The sequence below is a fragment of the Camponotus vicinus genome, unplaced genomic scaffold (genome assembly GCF_025532165.1).
Source record: "Camponotus vicinus isolate PSW18456_S1 unplaced genomic scaffold, iyCamVici1.0 SCAF_9, whole genome shotgun sequence".
Taxonomy (NCBI): Eukaryota; Metazoa; Arthropoda; class Insecta; order Hymenoptera; family Formicidae; genus Camponotus; species Camponotus vicinus.
In genome coordinates, this window is record NW_028141981.1 from 6,712,718 (window position 1) to 6,729,189 (window position 16,472).

The following is a 16,472-nucleotide window of genomic DNA, read 5'->3' on the forward strand; positions in this document are numbered from 1 at the left end:
TAATATCGTGATACATTGCTTATGAGTAAAGTTTACTCGCGACGTATTGCTTTCGGGCAACACAAAAAATCTAGAAAATGTGTGCAAACATGATTTTATAATTAATAGAATGTGCAATAAAAAGATTTAAAAATTGAAAGGAAAGATTGTAAGGTATCAACAGATCTATAGAATATATCTATTGGTTTATCATAACAAAACTACGAAGATTAGCGATACAGTTACATATACTTACTTTTTTAATAAATTTGTTTGATAAATGCAAGAAATACGAGAAACAAGATTGTTTTATAAAAAAAAAGTTTATTCACAGAGTGTACAAATAAAAAACTTAAAACTTCCAAACTATCAATAATATGTCTTAACAGTAAAATGTGTGTACATATTACAAATTATAATTTATTTTTCGTGACTTTCGAATATACAAAGTCACAAAATGTTCATCAGTCGAAATATCAGAAAATCGACTAGATCGACTTTTTATTTTCGAAAGGAAGACATAGTTCATATCAATTATGATTTCCCTAAAGTGTGAGTCAAAATTATCGAACTAATTCTCGGAATCGCGAATCACTCTCTTTCAGATTTCACAGTTTAGAGTTGCGTTGAATCTTGGAGAACCTCGCGTTCGTGTCTAATAAAATATTATGCGCGTTTATGCAATAAACTATCCTATAGCGAAGAGTAAAACACAATAAAATATCGTTAAATCAATGATTTATAAGGATTGATTTATCTACGATATTCCACAAAATCTTATTTGTTTATCCAGAATATCTTAGTTATACAGAAATCATAACAAACTCGTGCACACACAATACACACAAAATGTGTCCTATACATAATCTCTAAATTCTACTTCATCAATTTTAACACAAATATACTTGACTTGCTTATATCAAAATGCACATATCATTTAAATGTCCATATTATATTGCATCTATGCTAAAAATACACATTCTAACAAGTTTATAAGACGATATATTGAATTAAACAGGCCTAATTGACAAATATGTGCGATGGAAAAATTCTTTTATATAAAATAGTTTAATAGTAAAGATAAAATTATTAGTACTTGCCAATGTTTATCAATTGTTACATAAAATCATTTCATGCAATAATTGTGATCAACAATACTTAGTTTATAAAAATTATTTATCGAGATAAGCCCTCTTTTTTATTAGGTTTTAATCATTAATAAATTAGAAGCAATAAAGCTTCTACCTATGATAACAATAATAAGCTATTTCAATATGTATTAATAATATTCCTTCTCAATCAAGTGTTTCTCCGCAAATAGTTGTAACTTATCTATTCAAAATAATATAATATAATTTTATGGATTACAAATAATTACGGATATATTGCATTGCTCTTTAAAATAAAAAACAAATTAATCGCTAAGGAAGTAGCTACAATTACATCTAATATATCTATCCTTTATAAAAATATAAGATCTTAAAGTATGTAGAGAAAAATTTTCCGCTTCCAATTATCTTTAAGGCCGGGTAATTAATGTATGCATGTTTCAAAATCAAATGTTACATGTGATAATTTGCATATATCTAAACATTTTCGTAATTTCTTTCAAACCTTTCAACAATTGTAATTCGATGACACTTGAATAATAAATATGATAAAGAGAGAGAGAGAGAGAGATCATATATTTGATAAAAAAAAATCACAGCATCGAAAAAAAGTTTTGCAAGAGATTTGAGGAGGAAATTTAAGAAAACTTGAAAGAGAAAACAAAAAAAATTCTGAAATACGAAAAACAAATGATTAATATTTGCATAGCGACTTGTTTTTATTCCAATGCGCTATTATTATCACAAACAGTTTTCAACATCAAATTTCCTCGTCCATTCTATATACAAATCTGTACGTATTTTTAGCACAAGTAATGTATGAATCAGCACACTATAACCGAACAACCCTGTAAATTGCTGACAAAACTGTTTCGCGATACGTAGAGGGCTCCGAGCCATGGGCTTCCCAATTGTTACCCATTAAAAAGGCATAATATCATAGTATCATAGTATCGTAGACCTATCGTCGAAGTGGATCCGAGACATTCGCAAAACTTCGTCGACGATCAGTGTCAAAAGTATCCATGTTCGAAAATCCGTACGTTTTTCCATTGCATAAAAGAATTCTCGAAATCAGAGGAACAAACAATTTTTACTCTTTCCGCATACAGTGATTACAATCGAAATTAAATCGCTGCTTCATGCTTCTATCTCGCGAAGTAAGAAAAAATAAAATTGGCTCATTTTAGTTGCCGCTACGAGAATTATTAATGGAGATAGTTAATTTTTTTATAATAATAGTGAACATTCAGAATAAACAGATAAATAATTTCGATACTACCGCATGTGTACAGCCAATTATTGTATAAGCCATTTGTTTAAAACGTGGCGTAAATCGATATTTCAACATCTCATTAATCTTTTATTTATATCAATTGACAACGAGCAATATTATCTTATATTTGATATTTTTGATCCACACATTGATCGTGGAATATTTTGATATCGTGTTTTTATATGAAATTATATATTAATATCATTATAATATCATTATGATATCATTATGAAATTATATATTGATATCATTATATCATACTAAAGTTCTTCGACTCATGGTTTAAAACTCGATTTATACCGCTTTCCAAACGGGCGAATTGATTTTTTTTTAATGCTGTTGCACGAGAGTAGGCCCGTTGCCGGGGTTTCTCCAAGGATCCGGTATATCAAAATGATCGGGAACCGTGATCAGTGCGTCGGCAGCGGTACGATCGCCGTTGCAATTTTGGGGTTTGACGCGAGTCGTGTTGACACACTCGATTGGCAGCTTGAAGAACTCGAGCTTGTAATTGTAGCCCTGGCTAGAGATGCGGATTATCGTGTGTAGCGGCACCTCCATGTAGGGCAGCTCTTCAGGTTTCTTGTCGAGGAAAAAACCGATGATGCAGCGCAATACTGCTTGATGCGATACCACGAGGATGTTATTGGAGCGCTGCAACTCGGCCATCACCGGCTCAACACGTTGCATTGCATCGATATAACTCTCGCCCCACGGATAACGATAACGCAGCTTGTCTTGATCACGCCAAGCAAATTCCTATCGTAAAAATACGTGAGAAATTAAGCATTGTCACGTATTACTATCCGATATCTCCAGCTGTTTGACAAGAATTGATGTCGTTGCATTCACAACAACGTTATGTAACTCAGATATTTTTAAACTGGCGATCAATATTTTGCTTTGAGCGATTATTTGGATTTATTGAATGATCTCGATGAGTATAATTACCTGTGGATATTGCTCTTGCATTTCCTCGTAAGAAAGACTCTCGCACACTCCCGCATGAAGTTCATTCAACGCCGCTACGTGTTCCTGGGGAGCCTCGATACCACGTGCCGTTGCTATTGTTCTGCGAAGGCGACTGGTGAGAACTCGCAGATCAGGAATACGCATGGCATTAAACTTGGTTGATAAAGCTTGAGCATAACGCTCGCCTCTGGCACTTAATACCGCATCACCGCCGACTTTACCGAGCACGTTGTACTCGCTTTCACCATGCTATATATAATACAATATAAAGATATGAATTAAAAAATGTGAAACACACAACTATTTATAAGAGAGTAAGCAATACTGAAAATTTACAAACAAATCTGAGAATAAGAAGAATATTATATATCGTTTCTAATGCAGTTCATTTGTGTCATAATGCAAAATAATGTTAATTGCTCACCCGTGAGAAATAAAGTGTGTGAGGTTTAAGGCTGATGTCTCCGAGGTATCCAAGCACACTGGTTTCAATGTGACCGGATACTTTGCAGGTCTCAATGTCCATAGTAGCGGTATCGATTCTGATTCTGGGATAGATTCTGTCGTCCATCGGCTCATACGATCGGGTATAAAAAGCGATTTTCGAGCGCAGATCTTCCGCGGCTAGAGCAACGTCCACGCCTGCATAATCGGCGCTATGTTTCACGATCTCCTGTTGATTGTGCTTCAGGACTTCCGGATCATCGCAGACGCATTCGACGAACAGAATACGATAACCAAGCTGACCAGAGAAGTAATCGTGAACCTCCGTACGCTGCGCTCGCGTGATCAGCATAGCGTCCAGGAGCTTGAAATAGGGAAAGCTCTAGATAATAACGATGCGATATCGTAGCTTCTGAAACAACTCTGATTTCGCGCGATTAATCATCATGCAATTTTTTCACGATACTATTGACAAGTAGAGTCGAAATCTTAATGGAAAGGCAGAGTCATTAGACGAGAATAATGTTGCGGTCTCTTTACGAACATGTAAAGAGAACTGTCATAAACACGTTCCGTGAATGCTTACCGCTACAGCATTTCCGGATGCAAGCCACGATGCGCAATCCAGCATGGCATCTCTTTGTGCGAGAGCCATTAACGCGTTGTTTGCCGCATTATCTGATCGCAGGAGTTCATGTGATATATGAGGTTCGAATCGTTTTCTTCGATAATCACTCACACGAAATACTGGAACAAGATTTATAATGCATTATAAACCACGAAACAGTTTTCTGATGCGTGTATTTAATTAAGAATAAAAATCAAATATAATATAAATGATCGCAATAAATCTCTGTGTAGAATTATGTAACAGATGTGTATTAGACAAGGCAGTATTTGTCTAAAGATATATCATTAAACATGCATTACGTACCTTTTGTAGTTACGCCATTCCAATTAAGCCTGCGAGCAAGACTTTGGCCGATTTGACTTTTCCCACGAGCCGGTAAACCACAAATGGCTATAACAACCCCCACAAATTTGCGCGATGACTTCGCCACTGCTATTCTTGTTGCGACCTTTTCCTTGCCGGGATCTAAGTAGAAAATAGACAAATTTGATAAAGTTATATATTTATTGTTTATGCAATTTGTGCAGATGCTGAATTTAGCATATTAACGATCAAACACTATTTTGCGTGGCTAGATATATATTACAATATTAAAGAATTTATTATATAAAGAATTTATTATTATACTTTACAATATTAAGGAATTTATTAAAAGAGTATTAAGATATACTATAAATATTTCCCTTAGAAATATCAAAACTTTTATAATATTACACACAAACCGATAATGTATTAAAATCGTACTTAGTTTTTTATTAATTTAATTTCACTAGTAATTAAAAAATATATAAGATAAAAAAAATAACGATATAATGCGTATCTAAAACTAATAGTTCCCATTTTGAATACTTGCTCCGAAATATCGTCAAAATCTTTGAAAATTACAGAATAAAAGCTAAATATAACATTAGTCAAAATTTCATTGAATGAGTTTGCTGTACTAGTGAGTAAATTTTGCCAAACGGTCTGACTACGTGGTTACAAATATAAGCAGAGTAATATGAGAATTATTAGATATATGTAATTCATATAACATCACGATGTGACTTTGGACCTGCAAAAACATAGTTTGCTCTTCTTCAAAATAATAAACTATTTATGACGGGTAAGTACGTCAATAATTGCAAAAATAAATAAAATCACGAAAATGTAATTTGTTTATCATTGGCTTCAATTTTTTGTTTCTTCAATTTTTACGTTGTGTCACGCATTTGTAAAAACTAATTACAAGTACAAAGCACTCTAAAACACAAGCATGACGTACGTTATGATACATCACATTTTTCTATGCGCAGAAAAACTGTTTTGCATTATAACAGTCGTTAATTTTTTATTGAAAAGGCTGCACATCTTTGTAAAAGAAATTATAATTATTCCCATGGTCTTGGGAAAATATGTCTTCTAGACAATATAGGGAATTTACAAGTTTCTTTTTTTACTATAAACAAAAAGAAATAACAATGATATATTATATGATAATAGATTAGTCAGTGAATGACGAGAATTTAATTTAAATTCTTGAGTGCTTAATGTCAAAAGAGCTTACTATATACTGAAAAACGAGGACAAAAGATAAAGAATATTTTGCGATATGTATAATTTTATATTAATTAAAATGTGAGTCATTGAAAAAAAACAGATATTTTAAGAATTAATTCTACACACATATTAAAATACAATATTAAAGTCTCCGGTGATGTTTCTTCCGTGCTATATTTTTAATAATCTGATAATGATTTTTATATTTTAATATTAATGTATGCGAATGAATAACATAAATATTTACCTCATTTACTTATTTTGTGCTTATAAAGTAGCATGCAAATTATCTTACCTAACACACACATTTCCGTAAAAGTATAAAGATTAGAGGTTGCTATATGCGACTATCGTCGAACAGCTGACAAGAACGTCAGAGTTAAATGACAGTCGACGAAAGAATCAATACTTGATTGTTTTGGACTCATTCTTCGATACTTAAATCTCACGTATCAGTACCGTACTGAGACGTCAAATGAGCAAGCAATCAAATATATATGATATCGTGTCACCACTCATTCCCACACCAGGAACGAATTTTATATTTAGAATTACAAACGTGCCTGCACATCGGTTGTGTTTGGGCTTTTCCGCGCGTTACCAAAGCCAATAATAATTCAGTTTTTAAATACGGCAAAATTGTGAACGATACAAAAATAGGATAATTATTCTACTAATTTCTTGAACTTTTACAAATGTTGACAGTATGTTTCATTATTAAACATTTTTTAATCTTTAATATTGAGATAGCAATCGATTAAAGCTGTACGTGCAAATCTAACTAAATTGATAATTTTATAATCTCTGTTATGATTACTAGATAATTATTATTGTGATTATTTACAAGTGGAAGAAAAATGGTACTTCAAAAAGAGATATTTTCTGTGAAGTGCATCAAGTTTAATATATATATATATATATATATAAATTTAAAATGATATTTCCTTGAATCACGTTATCTAATCAATATTATTAAAAGATAAAAAGTTATATTTTCAATCATTTCGCGCAATAGATATATGAAATCATTAGTTTCCGTAAATATCTTTTGTTATGCTTATTTATAATATATTTTTATTATTTAATGATAAAAACAACAAATATTTAAGGTCAAGAATACTCTAAATATTTTTGAAATTAATAATAATAAAGTTTAAAAATGTTTTAAATAATTTATAATCGATTATTGTAGTCAATTATACTGAAATTTTATATATATGCAAAATTTAATTTAAATGTTCACGAATGAATATATGATTTAATAATAACTATTAAAAAATGACAACTTACAATATTATTTTATCTAATTATTTCAACCACTTTTTTATATTCGCAGAAATATAAAAAAATTTACGGGAGGAATCATAGTTAGTAATTTTGAAATATTCTGTACTTGCATAATTTACATTACTTACTGAGATAAGGTATGAATATGTTTGGTTCTTTAGACGTGATAAGTTATCGATTTCTCAATGTCATTCTGGTACGATAAATTGAAAATACGTTTCGGTATCTACGCATTTATCGTCACAGATTGATAATAATTACCAACATGTTGGGTTTCCAGATAGAAAAAAAAAGAATTTCTTAATATGTAAAATATATGTAAAATATTTTTTTCCTCATTTTTCTCTTACACACATGTACGCATACGCGCACATAAAAAATTTTATATAAAATATATCATTTAATATTTATAAATTTTTTTTGTAGTTCTATTTATCTTATATAAATGTGTATTATATATATAGTTGTATAACATATATGATTACACGTGTATGACTACACGCGTAACCATACATGTTGTACAACTATATATAATAGACATGTGTACACGTGTGTATTGTATAGTGATACAACATGTATATGATTACAGATGTTGATAATACCTTATATGTTGATAATACTTTAATTTGATATGGTTAATTATTTTAATTAACAAATATTGTTGCGCATATGTGAAAGTTGCATATTTTAATGAAGAATATTATGAATATATTTTAAATCAAGATATGACACTTATATATCATAAACAGAAATTCTAGATGCAATACTTATATTCGCATATGAGTAACTCATTAACTTTAAATATATTTTAATTTATTGTTCCCTCTCTTTTTTTCTCGGAAGTGATATTGATTTTTTCATTAACTACATTCATAGAATTATATTCCAGGATAGTTTAGCATTATAAGAACCCGATGTTATATGAAACAATATCGTTTGTAACATGAGAATAGTGTCGCAAATAAAAGGACGGATGTTGTAATAAAAGTGAAACGTACATTGATGAGAGTTAATAATTGCGCCTATATTTTCGAGTTTCCATAACTCAAGAAAAATTTAAACTACAAAAAAGTGCAAAGTAGGATATTATTCATCTTTTTTACGCATTAATAATTTATCTCAAAAACATGCATATATAAAAAATAAAATTAGAAAAATTTAATTTCACGAATTGTATTTATATTGTTTAACGTTCTCTCAAAGCGTATTGGTAACAATGACAGTACAATATAAATTTACACTTTTTCTCTCATCTTAAACATGCGAAATTCGCTTTTGTTATTAGACATAAGAAATAACAATTAAGGCATAGATACAATATAAGCAGAATAGTGTTGATTGCGATACTGCAGACGACGACCTCAATATCCAAGTAATTATTTTCCTTTCACTTTTCATTTCCTTCGAATTTCATTATAAACCGGCTTCTAACGTAACGTGAAAGATTCACCAGTGCTCCTCTCCTCTATGTTATCTATGCAATATATGCATCCTATGCATACATGTATTTTTTACAGATAAAGATATTTAAAAATCAGAGAATAAAAAGCCATAAATTGCAAGTTGGTTTTTGTCTATTATCATCAATATCAGTTAATATTGATTGTAATATAGCAAATAAAATAATATAAATACATATACAGAATCTTTTAAAAAACAATTATATTATTTAATTAAATAAAATTATTCAAATGATCGTGTTAATTATATTGCAACGCAATAGATAATTTAACAAGAAAATTGCTAACGTTATTCATGAACAAATTTCTAAGTATAATATTTAAAAACTTTATTGAGAAATAATGTATTGAGATAATATATATATTTTCTTCTAGTATAATATAATATATATCTTCTTATAATTTAGTCTTCATTAAAAATATATTATTATTAAATTATTCAAATTTTAAATTATTTAAATTTTAACTTATTTTTTAAATTTAGTTTAGTAATAATATAAGACACATTTTTTAAATAATATTTAATTTTTAACTTTTTGTGGTTGCATTTGTTGTCTAATTAAAAATTTATTATTTCAAAAGCTTAATTTCTCTGACCTTAATTTCTCTATCTATAATATATAAACTTTAGATATTTTACAGCGTGAATCTAAGAAGAGTTACGCAACAATATTTCGGCTATGATTAAGATTTTAATCTCTCTGTTACAATTTTTTATTTAAGCTCTCTCAGTGTTTTTTTCGATTATATAACAAGAGTATCGCTCTTGTACAATCGAAAGCTTAATGTTTGTCTTATAATTCATTATGCATATATGTTTCCCATATATTTTTAAATTAGTTTCGCCGACTTTGTCATTTAATTGTATTTGGATAAGTCGCTTTAGCTTTGCACAACGTGGAAACAAGTGCTTAAAAAGCATGCAAAGATGTAGAAGAAGATACGAATTATATAAGCGGACGTCACAATACCCCTTTGACATCAAATGTAAATTTACCTTGACGCTCTTCTGCATTAGGAACCATGGTGGATGCGTCAGCGTTCGAGGGTGTTCCTATGTTAGACGTCTGCTTCCCGACAAGATCGCTCCTTCTCTCCTGCAGGACACCGGCTTGCAGGGCTAGTTTTCTGATTGCGAGACAATAACCCAGTAACGGAGCCGCCAACAGATCAAAACATGCGGCGACCCAGGGCATAACCGGGAAACCCGTATGACGGAGAGCAATCGATCGTTTGGATATATTGGCTTTTCTCCCTCTTTCTTTTGATGACAATTATAGTTGATTAAAAATAATCGCGAGGATCCTCGGAATAAAAGGAAGCCCGACACGGCCAGTCGTTCAAAAGGCCAACGAGCAAGAGCCACCTCTACTCTATCGCGCGAATATTTCTCTATTCGCGAGTTATAGCGCCAGTCTGGCTGGTGTTTCTGTTTCTACTTCCTGATCTCAAACTCCCGGCTAAAGCTCTTCCGAGAAGTGGTCGCTGCTCGTGTGCCGTATTATAGATAGCAGGTCCTCCCTCATTCCAATTTGCTTGATCCTCACCTCTGGAGCCAGTTTGCGAGCTTCCTTAAAATTGGTCAGGTAAAGGCCCAGGTCTTTAGACCGCGGCGTGCCGCGTAATTTTTCCCGCTTGCTTGCGTCCGTTCCTCCCGCTGCTGTTATCAACGATGATGTTGTTGTCTCTGCTGATGTCGTTGCTTGTTGTCGACAGTGCGCGCGCGCAGCCAAGTACACCTGCTGATAATTTACATAGTAACAGTGACCCCTCGCTCCGATCTCACCGATCGCTCCGAGTTTCACGATTCTATAGCCTTCGTGATTTTGAGTCGAGATCACTGTAGCCGATTGCTCCGATACTCTCCGTGCTTTGTGCTCCGATTTTCTCTTCCCCTTCGAGTTCCTCCCACGAACGACGCGCTATCGTTATATAGATATTCGGCCAGCTGGTACTAGGGAGAAATTTCGATTAATACTTCTCGAGACTTCTCGTATACTTATTTTCGTTTCTTCAACTTTAGTTCGACAGAAGTGTGCTTCCGTTTCCGAAAATACACTCTTTATCGCTATCGCAGAACACAGTGCTTATCCAGACAAGAATAAACTCCGCTTGTTGTGCGAACGGTCGATACTGTACTTGTCTGCTCTCCAACGACTAGTAGGTCTGGTTCCGTCGCGGCTTTTAGCAGCATCGACCAGAATCAGAGGCGAACCATTCTACCAATGAAAGACTGGCTGGCCCCTCTACCATGATATCGGACAAACTTGCGCGCCATGAACGAATATTCGTTTTTTCCTTGTAATTGTGATTTGATGTGCCTGTTTGTCGCGAAAATCGGGAATAATGAAAATTTATTTATTTCTATTTTCCATAAAATCATAAACAATAAGATCACGTTTTTTTACATTTGCAGTTCCGCTTATACCGCTTGATATCACCGTTTGCTCTCTTATGAGTCTACCTGCTTTATATAATTTAATTTAGATTCGGAAATTTTCAAAGATTTAATTAGTCTCGTATTTTTAGCCTTATTTAAATCTGTAACACGATGATCTTGATAATTTATACCAATTTGACGATACTGTAATACATATCTGATTAGAATCGTAAATTATATGTGTTACGCATGAAACCAGCTCGCATTTTTCTCGGCGCATCGCGTGTTCAAAGTCCACGGTTGTTTTTCCTATTTTCACGTAATCGTTTGGCAAACGATCATACAGACGCATATATGTTCGCCGTCATTGGCGGAGTTAAATGAGAAGTCGCGCCCAGATCATTAATGTCTTGACCTGCTGGGTGAGATCACGTGTACGCCAATGTGGAACAACTTCTTCTTATAGACTAAATGTGAACTTTGGAACTTGTTTCGGTATCGTATCGAAATAACTTAAAAAAAATGACTTTGACACCAAGGAAATGTTGTATCTCATCAATTAATATTAAAAAATTTAAATAATGCATATCTATATATACGTAAGCATATAAGCACGTATCATTTTCGTGATAAGCTTACGAAATAATCAATCGAAAATTATTACGATGATCTCTTATATACGTCTGTTGCAAAATACTTCCCATTCCAAAAGAGCTAACAAAAAGAACCTAGAAAATTAAATAAATAAAATAGAAGAAAAATATTTTCGTTTTCTTTCGTTTTAATAATTATTAATTATAATAAATTCATATTAGATATACAAATTATATATATTTTTATCGCGCGTGCGTGCATGCAAGTGCGTGTGTAATAAATATATATATATATATATTTAATTTATAGGAAATTTATATTTATATATTATATTTATATTTATATATATTTAATTTATAGGAAATTTATATTTATATATATTTTATTTTATAGAAAATATATATATGTATATTTATTTATTTATTACACACACACACGCGATAAAAATACTTTTCCTTTATTTTATTTACTTAAATATTATTAAATATATATAAATATAATTTAAATATTATTAAATATATATAAATCTCTTCCTTTTATAAATTTTTATAAAACTTATATAAAATCCAATATGCACAGCTCTTCTCTTCAGGAGACCTAAAAATATTCATAAAAACAACGGATCTATATATTGTGTTTTCAATAACAAGACAAACGTATATGTAATTACGCCATGAAAGAGATGGCATTTTTTTTCTATTACATCTATACGTAAGTAAACGTCAGAAGCTTAAGTTTTTATATGATAAGAGGGGAAAGTACGTTAAATATGTATCACCCGTTACACGTGATAAATGCTACTCTGATGCGTGATAAAGGTCATGCATGATCTGTAACGAAATGATATATTGACTGCAGTCGCAATGAACTTCAATAAATTTGTAAGCGCACATTATATTCATTAACATATCCGCGTAAATTCGCAAAATTTAATTTCTTATGAGCAAAAATAATTTTTAATTGCGGAAAAAAATGACTCTTAATTTGTCACTAAAATATTTTCTAAAGGGAAAACCAATAATGCGTTGCGATCATTGAGACAATTGGGATGCAGAGTGAACATCACGCATGGGAAATCACAATCTTATTTGTATATACAAATACTCTGACGTGTTCACGAGAGTTTATTGATATGACTGTGCATTATTAGATAATGGTCCATTCTAACATTTAACGAAGCTCTATCGAGTTAACTGAAAAGATAATCGCCAGGTCCGTATACCGTATCTGTTCTGCACTTAAGTGGATTCTTGAATTACATTTAAGCAAAATTTTCTCCTTTTATGAATCATTTTTAAGATTAGGAAAACCTAATCGTAAACGATTAGTAAATGCGTTATTAAAATAAGGAAAATTTATACATTTCCAGCATATTTACGGTGAATTTTACAGTTAACGATTTCCATGAAATGATAATTTCATATGCAATTTAGTCATATGAATCAATTGATGTGTTATATAAACTAAAGCAATTTCTGTTTCTATAATTTAGATCTTTGTATTATTTAATAAAATTAATAAAATATGAATAGTAAAATAAGATTAATAAATATTTCCACAAAATTTTTACTTATAAACATTAAATTTTTCTAGATTTAAAGAAAAAAGACATTTAAAAAAAAATTATTAAAAAATCGTAAAAATGATTGCTTTTATATTCATGCTTTCTCTCTTTGATTAATTTATATTTAATTATTTATAATACAAATCCGATATGCAATATTTATTGAAATAAAATAATTTAGTGCCGTTCTAAGACACGGGACATTAAAGAGATGAAAAGTAGCTTATCCCTTTTAGTTTTGGCACAGCCTCGTATTCAAAGCAACCAAGGCAAGCTCTATTTTAAAACGATTGTCACCACGAATATCCTCGTACATGCCTGCGGTCACTGTCGTCCATTAACCGCAATAGAATCGTATCTCTAGAATAAAGGATAAAGTGAGATGCTAAAAATCATCCGGCCATTGTTCTCTAAAAGAATATTTTTGAGAATATATAAATTATAAAATAATAGGATTGTCTCCTCTCCCTCTGTAAATAATAATCATTATATTAATAAGAGCAATGCGAAAATAATTAAAAATAACTCTGCGATTTGTTTTCGATCAAGAGTTAGAATATATATATATATATATAAAAGTATATATAAAAATGCGTCATTCGTATAAATGTAATTTAAACATTAAGAAAATTGTATCATAACGAAAATTTATATTCGATGCGAAATGCACTCTTCTTTCATAAATTTCGCTTCAATTAATTTTTATATGATTCTTTCTTTATATATATTACATGATCAAATTTGTATACAATGAAATAAAATAATGACAATAATAAAAATAACATACATAAAAGCATTTATTAATATACAATATTGTTTTTTTATCGGAAAATGTGGAATGAAAGACATTATAATCAACGCGACTGTACATCCAGAGAATATATATATAAATATATGTACTGCTTAAAAAATGCCAATCGAATGTGCAAGACCTGCATAAATATGTAATGTAGTTGCGCCCATGAAAAAGGTAGTGACAGCTTTAATAATTAGTGTCGACCATGGGCCAGCTAATAAAAATGATGTAAGGAAGTCTAATATAAGTGGTCTGTACACTGTAAGCACGAGCATACCAATTACTACAGGAACTAAACCACGCCGTAAATCGTGTCTAGACCACAACCAAACCAATGTTGCAGTTGTTATATGTTGTACCTGTTAAAAACATATTACATAAGTCTAAGAATTTTTTAATATTTCTTTTATAATTAAAAAATTGAAAAAAATATATTTAATATTAAATAAAAACTACTTCAATTTCTCATCGATAAATAAAAAGTAAATTTTTACCAAATTAATATTTGATTCAAGACTTTTTTGGATATATTTCCAATCAAACTCAGCACCACGAGCTCCAACCCAAAGTAACAAAAATCTTGTGAGCAACACTTCCGCTCCTGCCCATCCTATACCAGCAGTTAATACTTTAGCATGACCTTTACCAGGAATACCATTTAATACCAACAATATTCCTGCCAAATCCGCCAGGTCAATAGATGATTTCAAAAATTCCTAAAAACATTTTTTTAATTAATTAAAAAATGTAAGATCTTATCAAGATAATACAGAAAAAAGATATCAAATATCTATATCTAAATGTAAAATCTAAAGTTTTTTTTAATCAAAGTTAATCTAGAGGATTGAAAATTTAAAGTAAATTTGAAAAAAATAACACGAGAAAAATAACTTAGATATATTATCATTTTATCTTAATTCTTAATTATTTTAATTAATATAACATTTATAGTAAAGATTATTTATCAGTTGAATCAGTCTATATATTCATGAAATCATAAAAATTAATTTAAAAATCTATGGAATTAAAACATAATTTAAAAAATTAAAAAATTATAGATTTATAGTATAATATTTATCTTTTTTTTCTACATATGAAGTTATAATGTGTAATAGATTTGAGCGTTTGTGAATTCAAGGGACAAAATTTGTTAGGAAAAAAACTGATAACGCATACCCCAAAGACATCAAAACCCTCTTCTCCAACATTGTCAGCGGTTGGAAAAAATGTGGCAAGCGCCAGCATCTTTACGAGTTGCGTGAAGATGTAAATACCACCTGCTTGAATGCATTTCCAGAAGGCACCGTATTCTGATCTGAAAATATCTTCCTTTATTACTTTGCACATTATGAAATCCAGGTTAGGAAATATCAGAAATCTTTCTTGGATACTTGCAAGCCAGAATACTTATAAGTCAAGTAGTACGGCACGTATACCAACGCCAAACAATTCCCAAAGTGATATAATGTCATTTTTCAGTGACGTTTAAGTCAATTTAAAACATTATTGAAAAAATGTACAATTCATAATAAAATTACGAACATCATAACAGAGAGAAGACTGAGAGGTATCATGTATCATGGCCCACTTTTAAATAATTCCTGAAAGCGATACGCCCTCTAAACATTAAAAACGTAGACAGAACTAAGAACTCAGTGTCCATGAATGTTCTCAGAAGGTAACATATGTGCACAATTTCTGGTTTTGTTCCGTGCTATGTGCACGAAATGCTGGTAGCACCAGTGTTGTATAGCAAGACGCTTATGTATATAAATATAAATAAATTTTTAATTTTAAATTTTTAAATAAGTTTTGTGTGTGGCCCTCGTGAGGCTACAACTTTGTTCTGAAATATCTGCGTTATTTTTAGAAATATATATATATGCCGACCGAAAAAGCGATCCGTAATGCAATCGATTAATTAATTTATATTTTATTCTCATGAAAATAATAGCTATTCAATTTAAAATATTACATGAAACATATACGCTGGAATTACATACATATTCTATGTATATATAGAAATACCGTCTCTTTTCAAAAGATATTACATATATATTAGCATTGAAAAATATAATATATATTTAATTCATTGATTCATACCTATTCTATGTCGCATTACAAGATAAATAAGAAGTTGAAATTTGACTTCAATCGAGAAAGATACTGTAATGTAACGATTACTTTCAATGTAACGATTCAAAGATGAAATAAATATTTTTCTATATATTCATTGTCATATTTATATTTTTATTTGCAAAAAACAAAATGCTCGCTGTAGGGTAAAAACATTTTTAACCGTATTTTTATAAATCTTTGATTGAAAACTGTTTATATCGCCAAGGTCGACTATGTAAAGAAAGAATTTGATAATATATGAAACGTCTTACATCATTACTTTACTGCTCAAAGTTACTGTGCGAATGACTCTAAGTCAAAAA

General features: G+C 30.6%; 2 protein-coding genes and 1 long non-coding RNA gene across 4 annotated transcripts; 1 reads left to right on the forward strand and 2 right to left on the reverse strand.

Annotated features, from left to right (window-relative positions):
- Positions 1 to 283: 283 nt before the first annotated feature.
- LOC145976758 (6-phosphofructo-2-kinase/fructose-2,6-bisphosphatase) lies at positions 284 to 10,875 on the reverse strand. Of its 2 annotated transcripts, none has more exons than XM_083108119.1 (6): positions 9,695 to 10,875; positions 4,715 to 4,876; positions 4,367 to 4,527; positions 3,761 to 4,144; positions 3,316 to 3,585; positions 284 to 3,123 (listed from the first exon to the last, which is right to left on the reverse strand). In XM_083108119.1, the coding sequence occupies exons 1-6, from the start codon at positions 9,891 to 9,893 to the stop codon at positions 2,695 to 2,697; spliced, it is 1,605 nt and encodes a 534-aa protein (XP_082964245.1). In that variant the 5' UTR covers positions 9,894 to 10,875; the 3' UTR covers positions 284 to 2,694. The 2 variants fall into 2 exon arrangements, with proteins under 2 accessions (XP_082964245.1, XP_082964246.1); XM_083108120.1 differs by lacking the exon at positions 9,695 to 10,875 and adding an exon at positions 6,246 to 6,425.
- Positions 10,876 to 12,210: 1,335 nt separating this feature from the next.
- LOC145977075 (uncharacterized) lies at positions 12,211 to 14,377 on the forward strand. The gene is made up of 3 exons (XR_014440404.1): positions 12,211 to 12,552; positions 12,680 to 12,883; positions 13,472 to 14,377. It is a non-coding gene; the product is annotated as an uncharacterized LOC145977075 (long non-coding RNA).
- LOC145977074 (BOS complex subunit TMEM147) lies at positions 14,015 to 15,596 on the reverse strand. Its single transcript, XM_083108743.1, has 4 exons — positions 15,427 to 15,596; positions 15,208 to 15,346; positions 14,526 to 14,747; positions 14,015 to 14,390 (listed from the first exon to the last, which is right to left on the reverse strand). The coding sequence occupies exons 1-4, from the start codon at positions 15,501 to 15,503 to the stop codon at positions 14,139 to 14,141; spliced, it is 690 nt and encodes a 229-aa protein (XP_082964869.1). The 5' UTR covers positions 15,504 to 15,596; the 3' UTR covers positions 14,015 to 14,138.
- Between the last annotated feature and the right edge of the window lie 876 nt (positions 15,597 to 16,472).